At 42.7% G+C, this 14615-nt stretch overlaps 1 protein-coding gene across 3 annotated transcripts in view; it reads right to left on the bottom strand.

The window, feature by feature from the left end:
- The window catches only part of MYLK4 (myosin light chain kinase family member 4), a 163076-nt gene that overhangs the window by 14155 nt on the left and 134306 nt on the right, over positions 1-14615 (bottom strand). For all 3 annotated transcript variants that reach the window (XM_040353626.1, XM_040353627.1, XM_040353625.1), the window contains 2 exons: positions 12184-12293; positions 558-699 (listed from right to left, as the gene is read on the bottom strand). In XM_040353626.1, coding sequence (XP_040209560.1) covers positions 558-699; positions 12184-12293 — 252 coding nt within the window. The remainder of the gene's footprint in view (positions 1-557; positions 700-12183; positions 12294-14615) is intronic.

The following is a 14615-nucleotide window of genomic DNA, read 5'->3' as shown; positions in this document are numbered from 1 at the left end:
GTCGCAAACTTAAGCCTGCTATTTCATGGCTTAGATTTAGACCAGCCATGTTAAAGTATGGCCGTCGTTCCCGCGTCGAATTTCAAATTTTTTTTTTGCGTAAGACGTCCGGGAATATGAAAGGACGTAACGCACGTCGCCGTTCAAAAAACACATCGGGGCGCCGTAATTTTGCACAAAGCACGGCGGGAAATTTCCTAACGGAGCATTCGCAGAACGTTCGGCGCGGGAACGCGCCTAATTTAAATGGTACACGCCCCATTTAAATTAGGCGGGCTTGCGCCGGACGGCTTTACGCTACGCCGCCGCAAGTTTACACGCAAGTGCTTTGTGAATTAAGCACTTACGACGAAAACTTGCGGCGGAGTAACGTAAAGGGGATACGTTACGCCGCCGTAATTGTTCGTGAATCTGGCCCCAAGTTTTTATTTCAGCTGGGTACACTTCAAATATACAAAATACAATACAATATTAGCTGTACTCAGCCATACTGCTATGGTCTTGTTCCCTGTTGCCTTAAAATAGCTTGTAAGTAAAAATGCCCCAAGTTAAAGTACCTTAAGGTCTAAATGTATAATGTACATTTGATGCATGTACTGAATTCCTTCACAAATTTGCTTGATAAATAATATTGTATCCACTTCAGAAAGATTGCAATTTTCATCAATAATCCTGTCAAACAGTTCACCACCATCCACACTGTTGAGAAGAGAAAATAATATTTCATATCACTTTTAAAAGGAAATGGAGGGGATAAAATCGCTGTTATAAAACTGCAAATTATTGTAGAGCAAATTAATAGCATAACATGAACAAAACATATGCTCATCGGAGATATTAACTAAACTCGGATCAGGTTCTTTACTAACATGGTACCCCAATGGGTTTCAAAATACAAACACGTAGCCCTTGTACTTTCTAGGCTTCTGTCAGCAGTCAACCTTTTCATACAGTATTAGTCAGCTCACATATATGAAGGCCTGTGCACAACTGAGACTAATTATTTCTGGTTTGGAAACCTGGTAAAATGTGGACCTAGGAATAGCAGACGCTTTATTCCACTCAAAGCTCTACAATATCTCCATGCTCCATTCCATTTTCAGATGCTTTAGCGCTGGGAATAGCCTCTGTTAAGCCTCTGAAAACCGCCTCCCATTCATTCCAGTGTGACTTTTCACACTTGGGTGGTGATATTGCGAGACGTTATAAAAAGTCCTGCAAGCAGCATTTGTATACAGCGCTCCCAAAACGCCTCTACCCATTGGAATGAATGGGCAGTGCTTTCAAGCACCTTAACCGATTCAGCCCTGAAAGAATTTACCCCCTTCCTGACCAGCGCACTTTTTACGAAATGGCACTGCGTCATTTTAATTGACAATTGCGCAGTTGTGCGATAATGTACCCAAACAAGATCGACGATCTTTTTTTTTTCCACAAATAGAGCTTTCTTTTGGTGGTATTTGATCACCTCTGCGGTTTTTATTTTTTGCGCTATAGACGAAAAAAGAGCGTAAATTTTGAAAAAAAAAACAATATTTTTAACTTTTTGCTATAATAAATATCTTCCAAAAATATATATAAATTTTTTTTTTCCCTCAGTTTAGGCCGATATGTATTCTTCCACATATTATTGGTAAAAAAAATATCGCAATAAGCGTATATTGATTGGTTTGCGCAAAAGTTATAGCGTCTACAAAATAGGGGAAAGATTGGCATTCTTATTAGTATTTTTTTTTCTACTAGTAATGGCGGCGACCTGCTATTTTTATCATGACTGCGATATTGCGGCGGACACATCGGACACTTTTGACACTATTTTGCGACCATTGTCATTTACACAGAGATCAGTGCTATAAAAATGCACTGATTACTGTGTAAATGACACTGGCAGGGAAGAGGTTAAACACTAGGGGGCGATAAAGGGGTTAAGTGTGTCTTAGAGAGTGATTCTAACTGTAGGGGGGATGGGCTACAACTGACACGACAGAGATCACTGCTCCTGATGACAGGGAGCAGTAGATCTCTGTCCTGTCACTAGGCAGAACAGGGAAACACCTTGTTTACATCTCCCCGTTCTGCCTCTCCGTGACATGATCGCAGGCCCCCCGCGAACATTGAGTTTGCCCGCCGCATGCTGCACCTGTTCTCCCATTTTCCCATTTGCCCACTGCTGCCATTGTGCTGACATATATCGGCATGTAGCGGTCAACATGTGGTTAAAAGCTCTTTAAAGGCACTGGAAAATTTGAGTTTTTAACCACTTTTGTGGAGTTGAAAGCGCCCCGCTAGCGACTGAAAAGTGTTGAAAATGCGCCTCTTGAACAGCGGTAAAGCCCCAGTGCCCCAGTGTGAAGGGGTCTTAACCATGTGCATGTGAGAAACCTGGGTGACACAATAAGTTAAGGCTACATTCACACAAAGGATTTTGGCTAGCGCAAATTGTAGCAGCAGGAATCTTTTGATTTAAAGCGGGGGTTCACCCTATTAATAAAAAAAAAAATTTTTTTTCCTCTAGCATAAAATGAGGCATAGTAGCACGAGCTACAGTATGCCTGTCTTTATTTTTTAAGGCCCGGTACTCACTCTGCAATCGTAGAGAGAAGATTCCGACTCCCTGCGGGGAATGGGCGTTCCTATGGAGAGGGACGGTGATTGACGTCTGGCTCTGGCACGTCACGCTTCTCCGGAAATAGCCAAAATAGGACTTGGCGCTTCACGACGCCTGCGCATAGTCTGTGCGCAGGCGCCGTGAAGAGCCGAGACCTACTCCGGCTATCTTCGGGGAGCGTTACGTGCCAAAGCCGGCCGTCAATCATGCTGCCTCTGGATAGGAGCGCCCATTCCCCGCGGGGAGTCGGAATCGTCTCGCTAGGATTGCAGAGTGAGTACCGGGCTAAAAAAATAAAGACAGGCATACTGTAGCTCGCGCTACTATGCCTAATTTAATGATAGAAAGTTGTTAATAAGGGTGAACCACCGCTTTAAGCTACAGTAGATCAGCACCCAGGATCAGTGCTGTCTCATCTACAGCATTTGTCCTGTTCCCTGTTGATCTGTTTCTTTTCCAGTTATTGACCTGGCTTGTTCTGACTACTCCTGCTCTCTACCTGCATCAGCCCCAGCTTGTACCTTGACTCCTCTACTGCCTCCACATCTGTACCTGATCTGACCACATTTGTATGACCTGGCTTGTTTGACCCTGTCTGTGTTTCAGTCCTCACGGAACTAACCAGCTGCAAGCTCTGCCACTGGGACCTGCTCTTCTGCTTTCCACATCCAAGCACCAGCCTCTTCCAGTTTACAGGACATCCATTGTCATCTGGCATGCCAGCCTACCAGCAGCCCAGCAGCCAACGAGACCACCGGCACTTGTGCGACTCTGCACTCCTGCGCTACCTGTCTACTCTATCAGGGGTCTGAGTCAGAGGTGTAAGAGCGGCCTTCCTCTTCATATCGGGCTCTTCTACCAGATACATGACAACAGGTCTCTCTTTCTCTCTCTAAAACTCATTCCTAATAGGCAGTTCTCTAAAGGAGAAGTAGCTGTCTTTCCAGATAAACCCCCTCTTAGCCCTGCCCTAGGCTCTCTACATTCAACCCCCCCCCCCCTTTCCAAGCCAAGGGTCTGGATATGCCTGCCAAAATGGCAGTAAACCTGAGAAAGAGCACTTGCATTGTAGTGCACTCTCTCTGATTTTAGGACTACATAAAGTTTAGTCCAGGAGGGTTAGAAAAATACCTGGTAATCTGTGAGATTTTATGCTTGTTTTGTGCCATCCAAATAAGGTGTGCAAGATCTGACACCAGTATAAAGGGTCAGTCCAATAAGTAATATAAGAGTGTCCTCAATGCCCACTTTATCACAAGACGCTCTCTTTTTCTATAATACAATTAATTTTTTCAGCTGGAGTGAGCGTTTGTCTCAAGTACACAACAGGGCACTTATTTCCCAACTAGCTGGGACAGGGACTGAACTAAGGCCTACGTTAGTTTTGAAGCAGCATTTTCCAACAGGAACTCTTTTTAAAAGCCTGGGATTATCAGGGCTGCTACCTGCTACAATTGAAAAAAAAGCTGGTGCTTCCAGGATTCCAATAAATAATGAATTTTTGTGAGATCTGTCAAGGTGGTGGCAAAGCTGGCAAAGTTGGTAATACATCTCCTGTAATATCTCACAATCCAAAACCCTAAATAGCAGGTCTCTTCTGGTCCAATCATGCTTTTCTCAGAGTTTACCATTAATTCAGCCTTCTGAAGGGCATACAGGACCAATTTGACTTTATTCAATGACTTTACCAGTCCTGATTACAATTACAGTGTCATAAACTCCTGAAAGTTTCTTATGAGGTCTCAGGCCCATGGTTCTCTGAAATTAGGTTGGGGGAGAAAATGTCCAGAATTTTCTGCAAGAATTCCCAGATCTTCTGTTTTTGAGGGGTGAGTGGGTCTTTTTATCTTGGAGTCAGGATGTTCCTGTACTATCTGGAGCACTGTCCACCTTACTTTCCTTTCATTGTTTATTAAGATTAACATGTTAAATTTGGTAGGGTATTCTCTTTGGGGGATGATGGAGACTGGGTTCCAGGCGCTAATAGCTGAAAAGTCATTCTATGTGGTCACAGTTCAACTGTGCTGCTGTCCAGTAGCATGGGATTGGATGCTAGCAAACTGAAGACACAAAGCTGACAACGCTCAGGAGCTGGGAAAATTTTATGAGTGGTGGTTCAAGAAGTAAAAATAATTCTCCAGTACAATTGTTGACAGTTTATTCAAAAAATGTAAAAAACAACAATGTACGTAAATGTTTCTGAGGTTATGTTACCACGATGGTTGTGAGGCTGGCTAAAGCCCTGATGGATTAGCTCCAGGATGGGAAGATCTGTGGGAGGTGCAGACCATCGCGGCAATGGGATGGAAGAAGCAAGCAGTATATGCAAGCCAAACCAGCTGGTATGTGTGGATGAAATCACTGGAGCCCTGGACAGAGGCACGGTTCCTTAAACAGAGGAGCCTCCATGGCCGTCATGTAGGAATGACGTCACTGGTACTCTGGACAGAAACATGATCCCGAAACAGGAAGTCGCATTCGTCCCTGTTGCTGTGACAACGTGTTTCACGTGCATGCGCATTATCAAGTCGGACTTGATAAACATTTACATTTTGTGAATAAACTGCCAACAATTTTACTGGAGAATTCTGATGACTTATTAACCCTCCTGGCGGTATTCCCGAGTCTGACTCTGGGTTAAATTTTTGTGCTGCAATCGGTAACCCCGAGCCAGACTCGGGCTCGCCTCGCAGCATCCACAGGCAGGGTTTACTTACCTTGTCCCTGGATCCAGTGATGCCTCTCCGCTGTGTGAGTGAGCGGGTCCTTGCTCGATTCACACAGTGTCCCCGTGTGCCGCCGATCTCCGTTCCCTGCAATGTTACGACGCACGGGGGCGGAGAACAGCGCCAAATTCAAAAAAGTAAACAAACACATTACATACAGTATACTGTAATCTTATAGATTACAGTACTGTATGTAAAAAATACATACCCCCCTTGTCCCTAGTGGTCTCCCCAGTGCCCTACATGTTCTTTTGTATAATAAAAACTGTTCTTTCTGCCTGCAAACTGTAGATTGTCCATAGCAACCAAAAGTGTCCCTTTATGTCAAAAATGGTTTTAGAGCAGCTAGAAAACAGCGATAATAAATTATAATCACTTGCAGAATTCAGCGATAGTGATTTGTGGAGAAATTCGTCATAAAAAAATAAAAGTAATGACAGCGTCAAATCTGCAACTGAGCAAATTTCAGTGATTTTGAGTTGATTACATTATTGAATAATTTTTGTTATAATTATATTATTATTTGTTATAATTATTTATAATTATTTATTATATTATAATTTATAATTTTGTTTTAAAAAAAAATTCATACCCGGGATGCCTACAAGATTCTTGTTTGGTCAGATTTAAGTGAGTTATTCCTAAGAATTACAGGCCTACAGTATAAAACGCCAAATTTCCTTGCAAAATAATTGTACCGCTTTCAGCACCTAAAATCTGAAATAATCATACCGCCAGGGAGGTTAAACCACCACTCATCACATCTTCCCAGATCCTGAGCGCTGTGAGCTTTGTGTGTCTTTGGGGGATGGTAGATCTTATAAAGTGCCTTAAAATAGCATTCATACCCCTTGAAATTTTCCACATTGTGTCATGTTACAACCAAAAAACTTAAATGTATTTTATATGATTTTTTATGTGATAGACCAACACAAAGTGGCACATAATTATGAAGCAGAAGGAAAATAATAAATGGCTGTCAACATTTTTTACAAATAAATATGTGAAAAGTGTGGAGTGCATTTGTATTTAGCCCCCCTGAGTCAATACTTTGTAGAACCACCTTTTGCTGCATTTACAGCTGCAAGTCTTTTTGGGGATGTCTCCAGCTTTGCACATCTAGAGAGTGACATTTCTGTCCATTCCTCTTTGCAAAATAGCTCAAGCTCTGTCAGATTGGATGAAATTGATTCTCAATTGGATTTAGGTCTGAACTTTGACTGGACTTTCTAACATATAAATATGTGCTTTCATCTAAACCATTGCGTTGTAGTTCTGGCTGTATGTTTAAAGGTCATTGTCCTGCTGGAAGCTGAACCTCCGCCCCAGTCTCAAGTATTTTTCAGATTCTAACAGGTTTTCTTCAAAGATTTCCCTGTATTTGGCTCCATCCATCTTCCCATCAACTCTGACCAGCTTCCCTGTCCCTGCTGAAGAAAAGCATCTTCACAACATGATGCTGACACCATGTTTAGTTTTGCATTTGTGCAATGTGTCCCACTACACTCCAATATGGTATACTGTAGTTCCCATGTATCTTTAACCACATCTGTCAATGAACAAGCTAAAGGGCGAGAACCTAGTGGATGACTTGGAACCTGCCATATGGCAAATAACAAATGCAATATAAAACAATACTAATCACAACAATTTTTTCAAGCACTTTCTCAAATGTCCCATTTAGGGTTTTGCTGAACTATTCAACTAACCCATTAGTTTAGGAAAGATACAGAGAAGTCTGTAGATGCTTAATGTTAAACACCTTCCTTTTATTTGTTAGGATCTTGGACAAAAACACATTCTTGCAAACATCTGAAACATCTTCAATGTGATAACTCTGAATGAGGTAATTTTTTTAACTGATTGTCTCTGGGTTGTTGAGTGTTTTTTTGACAGATTGGGCAGGAATCATAGAAATTCTTGATCTCCCTGTCTACCCAGAGTCAGTAAAAATATGGCAAACCCCATTCCTGAGTTTTAGCTTTCCTAAGATGAGCATCAAACACATGAGCATGAGCCAAATGTAACACGTTGTATCACTAGTTGTTCAACCACTTTGTCATGCTCCTTGGTGTTTTTGTATAACAGATTATGATTTACAGCAAAGTGGGGAACTGCACATCCACCCCAGATTGCTGTGTCTGTGTTTTACTGTTTAAGAGTAGAGATGAGCAAAATGTAACTAGATTTTGGTTTGAGGCAGATTTGGTAAACAGTACTAAAGTATGGGTGCTAAATCCAAACACCACTGAAGACAATGGGAGCTGACTGTTAATCTTTTGTTGTGTAATTTTTTTTTATCCACAAACATTTTATTGAGAAAAAAAGAGAACAACGTTACGGATAAAACAGCATCATCAACATACATGACAAGCGAATACAAAAGGAGCTGCAACATATTGCTACACTTGAGACATAGGTAGAAACAAGACATGTATGACAAAATTCGAACAATATTCTCACTATCCACCTAGACAATTTTAATCTGTCTCCCAAGGGGGATGTATCTCAAAGTGGCAAAGAAGGAAGACATCAGGATGCTCGTGTTCAAAGGCCTTTGGTTCCTTCTACAAAATCTAACTTATACTCAACTATGGCTCCTTGACCATATAATCAGGTCCTATATCTTTCACTGGGGTCCTCCTGTTGCAAACAGGACAAGTGGATGGGTGGGTTCAAAACCACCCCACCCTCCCATCATTGATAGAAGAGGAAGAGGGAATAGAAAAGAGGAAGGGGGAGAAAGAAAGAGACAAAAAAAAAAGGGGGGCAGCACGAAGGGGAGCATTGTAACTCTAAAGCAAATAACTGAGGAACATGAGGAGGCCCACTGCCCTCGCCGTCCACATCATATCGGAAGAAATAAAGACTAGTGATGTCATAAACCAGTCATCCGCTGTGTTTCGGAATTCAAACCACTCACTCCATAAGTAAGTGAAGGTGGAAATTCTATCTTGTGCAGGGCATATCAGCTCCTCTATCGCTGCCAAATGGTCAATGCGTGTCACCCGTTATTTTATAGTTGGTGGCACTGTGGCTCTCCAATGCACAGGAACACATAGTCTGGCTGCATTGATCATATGTATCGCCACCGAGTTGCGATACCTTTTCTTGGAAATTTTGGAAAGATGAAGTAGGTACTGTGCTGGTGAAAACTCCAGGGGGAGACCAGAGACCGCTGTCGTCACATCATGTACCCTCTGCCAATATGGCTGAATCAGCAGACAGTCCCACCAGATGTGGAGGAAGGAGCCCAAGGCTTGTCCACATCTCCAACATCTGTCAGGTACCGAAGGGGAGAACTTATGGACGACATCCGGTGTCCTGTACCACCGTGTCCTGATCTTGTATCCATTCTCCTGAATGTTCACACTCAGCGAGCCTTTAAAGATAAACCAGTTGATCTTTTCCCAGGCCTTCGGCTCAATCGGTCTGTCCAACCGAGCTTCCCAGAAAGCCTTTTCCGCCTGCAGAGATGCAAAGGGTGCCTTGAACATGGATGCATACAGCATCGAAATCACATGCCTCTGAGGTGATGTACTAGAACATAGCGATTCAAACACAGTAGGTGAATTCGTAAAACTTCCCCTCACCCTTGGGTTATCAAGAAAGTGTTTCACTTGGAGATAGGCGAATATGGGACATTTCTTGGTAAGGGATATCTTCTCAAGTTCTTTTATAGTCAAGAATCTATTCCCAGAAAATAAGTGTTTGGCCAGCATATCTGCATGTGGCCACTCGTCTGTCAGGTAGAGCCCATCTCGTCCCGGCATAAAGTCTGGCTTACCTCTAAGAGGAGTTAGTCTACATTCTGTCTTCGATTTTGCATATGAATGACAAGCCTTCGTGAAAGCCAATAGAGTTGCCCCTATCAGTGGATAAGATTGAACGGTAGACGTCCAATGTATCTTGGAGATCCAAGGTATTTTCCTGAGGTCAGCTCCCGCGATCTGATTTTCCAGCCGTACCCAGCCTTTACAGCGCGTATGGGCCCGCCAGTCCACCACTCACGCTAGATGTTTAGCCCAGTAGTATGTCTGCAAGTCCGGGAAACCAATACCCCCCTCCGCTTTTGGCAAAACCAGTTTCGCCCAGCTTATTCTAGGTGCTTTGGATCCCCACAAAAACTTTCTACATAGTCTATTGTATGTTGCAAAGAAGGAAGCGGTAGAGCAATCGGAATTGTCTGTAGTTTATATAGCATTCTGGGAAGCACCGTGTGTAATTTATTTATATGTTGGCAAGAGAGGTGGGATTTAACACAGAGATACAGCACATATGCGTCCATGGCGGCAAGAGATAATGCATGTTCACTATGTGCTATAAACACACTGACCAAACTGTCAACAGCAGCTCTCAGTCAAGGATTCTGATCAGAAGACGTGTCATGGGCTCCCGATCATGTGACCACTGTGAGAGCCAACCACAGTGATTACATGATACAGAAGTCACACCTGCTGGGCATTAAAACTTTCTTAAAGGGCTGCTGGGAGGTGGGGATAATGACATAAAAGTCAACCAAGTTCTTGGTTAATAGGCAAGGGATTGTTAAACGAATCCATAGCAGTCCAGATTCCACAACAGGGGGTACCTTGGCCACGAGGACAAGGATGCTTCCCCACAACCTTGGCCTGTGTTGTGGGGGTCTGTGGGGGGGGGGCATATCTGAATCTGTGAATCTGTAAGCCCTTTTTAATAATAAGAGGGCTACCAGATACTAACAAACTGTGTTTTTACACAATCCAATCCCCTTTGTTTACATTCCGCTCTCAATCGTGAATTCTCTGGTGACAGCTGAATATGTTGTGGCAGGGATGAGTCATGGTTCTTAAAAAGGTGGTGGCTGACTTCCTCACAACAAGCCTGAGGAAAAGTTGTCAAATTTAGTAGCAGTAGTAATACTGCTGCTAGATATATCACTTTCTGCTGCTGCTGCTGCTGGAGGTTCAACTTGGCTGAACACCAATTTAGTTTGGCCTTTTCCCAAACCTCTAATCGGGATAATTTTGGTCTGAAGTTCGAACTGAACTGCCATTAGATATTTCTTCAGATGGCTCCTTCTTATTTTCAAAGGGTTACAGGACCTTTAACTTTTGTCCATATATGACCCAGTCTTACTTCATTAACAGTTCATTGTGCGACCCCTGCATCACTTCCACCTTTAGTGAGGCAGTCCCCACTGAGGTTAATAGCTTTGGGATGTCCAAATCTCTGTACGCACAAATTACATCCACTCATTCTTCAGGTACCAGCTTTCCTTGCAACCTGTCAGATCCCATAAGAGCAGTGACATTCCAAAATTTGAGGAGTGACACAACCTCCCATCCAATAACCTGCATCACACAATCCTGTGGATTTACAGTTGCAGCAGTATGCACTACATAAGGATAGATGGTAAATTGTTGGCCTAAGGCAGACTCCATCATGCCATTCTCTTAGGGCACTGGGCTGCTAGAAAACCCAAAGAACCTTGAGGGGTTCTCTTTCAGCTTGACTTTTTGTGGAGAGTTAGTTGGCAAAGTGCTTTTTTAAGCAGTTTTACCTCCCTGGGGCTGAGGTGTACTTCCTTGCTCTGGAGTGGCTCTTTTGACAGTAAAAGCACCCCTAAGAAGCCTTCCACGTAGTTGTGATTTCATCCAGGGACTGGTTTCACCCTGAGCTAACCAGTAGTACAGTTTCCCGGAAAGACAAATACAAATCTGCACAGGGTGACCCATTCCACAATCATAATGGGGGTCAGCACCTGTGGTTGCAGCCAGTTCTGCAGCAGATGCATCTGGGAATAAAGTTGTGCACCTGCAGGTTTAGTCTTGTCAAAGCTCCAGGTATGGACACGGATTGCTCTCATGGTTGGAGGTACTCTCTACCTGGCCAATATTTCCTCTTCAAAAGTTGTTAGCTGTATGCTGATTCCAGGGGCAGGCTGAACTATGCCTACAATCAGAATTAGAAAAGGGGCCAATACATTCACCCAGTCTGTCTTAGCCAGCCCTTTTCTTATGACAAGTCATTCAAACAGCATTGGAAAATCTTCAATGCTGTCTATTGCAGTCATTTTTTGAAGGGCCCACTGCACGGCCTTCCATCAGCCATATGCACTCTAGATTGCGGGGTCATTGCATTCTATAGGACCACAATCTGTCCAGTCAGCAAGTAGTTAGTCTCTTTTTCCTGCTGCACCAGAACCTTCTCATGGCAGGTCTGCATTTACATATTAGTCAGCACCAGCTGTTTGACTAGCTCCTTCATATCTTTGCTGCAGACTTTTAGCATGAGCAAAATTAATTCACAACATAAGACTGGTCTGCACCCCTAAATCTGACCAATACATCATCCATCAATTGTGGGGTCGGGGGAAACTAGTTCTAACAAATCAGTCCTATAAAATCAAAGTTCACTTTTTTTTCTGCAAAATCAAACCCAAATGGCTTTCCAGAAGAAAGGGGTTTATCTTCAGGAAAATTGAGTCCCAGCAAAAAATGCACTGCCTTATGCTTGTCTTGATGTTTGCCACAAAAAACTGGCAGTTACCTTAAATATTATCCTATGGCTCAATGCTGGAAATGTTAATTCAGAATGGCTGTAGCTACAATGACATTGGCATTGGACTGTAGCAATGATCAGGGCAATGACCTACATCTTATTCTACATCTTACAATTAGAAACTATTTTGCATCCAGACTTTCTTTGATTCATGACAGATTCAGAAGAGTTAAACACTTTGGAGTTCATTAATACCAGAAAAAGAAAAAGAAAATTGCAATTACTAATCATAATGCTTGAAAGTCATCTGATACCTTACCTGCTTTTATATATATATATAAAAAAAAAGAAAAAAAATACACTTACTATTCCATAACAAGGACTAAGTCATTTCGGGACTCAAAGGCATCATATAACTGAATGAGATTAGCGTGATTCAGCTGGTTCATGACTAGAATCTCATTTTTCACTTCCTCCTAAAACAAAAAAAAATACATAAAAATTTTATTTGCAATAGTTCTACTCCCACTTTGAGTATAATAGCTGAGCAACCAAGTACCATTTATGTTTGTTCACACTTGTGCAACAGCCAGTATTGCACAGCCATGACTAGGGTATAAAAGATGAAGTTATGGCCTTACCAAGCTGCCTGGTCACTTCACTCCCCAAATCTGTCAAAATCAGACACTCTGAGGCCCCGTACACACGAGAGGATCCATCCGCTGAAAAATCTCAGCGGATCGGTTTCAGCGGATAGATCCCCTGGTGTGTACGTTCCAGCGGATATTTATCCGCGGATATTTCCGATTTCTAGCAGATAAAAATTTGTAGACATGCTTACAAATCTATCCGCTGGAATCGGCTCCAGCGGATCGATCCGGTGGTCTGTACAGACTCACCGGATCGATCCGTCCGAACCCGTCCCTCACATGCGTCCTAATAAATCGATGCATGCGTGGAATTGCTTATATGACAGCGTCGCGCACGTCGCCGCGTCATCATCGTGGCGACGGCGCGACACATCACCGCGGTGTCAATTCGGCGCGGATTTCGATCCGATGGTGAGTACACTCCATCGGATCAAAATCCTCAGAGGATTTATCCGCGGATACGGTCCGGCGGACCGTATCCGCGGATCAATCCTATCGTGTGTACCAGGCCTGAGGCCTCTGAGGCCTCGTTCTTGTCAAGCTTGACGAGATTCTTGTCAAGCTTTCCTTGCATACACACTGTCAAGACAAAATCTTGTCGTTCTCAAACGCGGTGACGTACAACACGTACGACGGCACTATAAAGGAGAAGTTCGATTCCACTGGCGCCACCCTTGGGGCTGCTTTTGCTAATCTCATGTTACTGCGCGTTAAGTAAAAGTTTGGCGCTTTTCAGTGTGTTACAGCGTGACAAATGTGCTATCTCCATTACGAACACTACTTTTACCGAAGGTGCGCTCCTGTCTCATACTTTATTCTGAGCATGCGCGGGTTTCTAAGCATACACACAAACGTGTTTCTCGTCGTAAACCATGCCGACGAGAAACACGACGAGGAAATTGAGACTCCCGACGAGAAAAAAGAGAGCATGTTCTCTTTTTTTCTCGTCGAGATCCACGACAGTTTTCTCGATGAAAAACATACACACGACCGTTTTTCTCTGGAAAAATGCTCTGCCAGCATGTTTCTTGATGTATTTTGCCGAGGAAAACGGTTGTGTGTATGAGGCCTGACACCAACTGGAATTTAATGGCCCTAGCAGCCACTTTATTTATCAAAAAATAAATAACAAATTAAATAATCTATATAAATATCAAATATACATAACAAAAACCAACAACAGATTGAATGTGTACTCGAGTCTCAAGGCCCTTGTAGGCAACCAAGTTATACCTATGACCCGTAATGTAGGCCTCCAGCCACACCCTGCTTACTCAAAGACAGGGTCAGGTACTCAATTACTGCAAAAAAGGTACTTAACCTCCCTGGCGGTATGATTCTTTCAGAAAAAACATGCTGAAAGCGGTACCATTATTTGCAAGGAAATTTGGCGTTTTATATTGTAGGCCTGTAATTTTTAGAAATAACTCACTTAAATCTGACCAAACAAGATTCTAATAGGCATCCCGGGTATGACATTTTTTTAAAAACAAAATTATAAATTATAATATAATAAATAACTATAAATAATTATAACAAATAATAATATAATTATAATAAAAATTATTCAATAATGTAATCAAATCAAAATCACTGAAATTTGCTCAGTTGCAGAATTGTCGTTGTCATTATTTTTTTTTTTTTATGACAAATTTCCCCACAAATCGCTATCGCACAATTCTGCAAGTGATTATAATTTATTATCGCTGTTTTCTAGCTGATCTAAAACTATTTTTGACATAAAGGGACACTTTTGGTTGCTATGGACAATCTACAGTTTGCAGGGAGAAAAAAAGGTTTTTATTATATAAAATGACATGCAGGACACTGGGCAGACCACTAGGGACAAGGGGGGTGTGTTTTTTTTACATACAGTACTGTAATCTATAAGATTACAGTATACTGTATGTAAAGTGTTTGTTTACCTTTTTAAATTTGGCGCCGTTCTCCGTCCCCGTGCGTCGTAACGTCACAGGGAACGGAGATCGGCGGCACAGGAGGACGCTGTGTGAATCGAGCGAGGTCCCGCTCGCTCACACATCGCGGTGGCATCGCTGGATCCAGGGACAAGGTAAGTAAAACTCCCTGTACATCCAGCGAGGCAAGCCCGAGTCTGACTCGGGGTTACCGATCCTAGCCCAAAAATCT

This window comes from Rana temporaria, chromosome 5 (assembly GCF_905171775.1).
Source record: "Rana temporaria chromosome 5, aRanTem1.1, whole genome shotgun sequence".
Taxonomy (NCBI): domain Eukaryota; kingdom Metazoa; phylum Chordata; class Amphibia; order Anura; family Ranidae; genus Rana; species Rana temporaria.
This window is presented reverse-complemented; position numbering and strand designations above follow the sequence as displayed.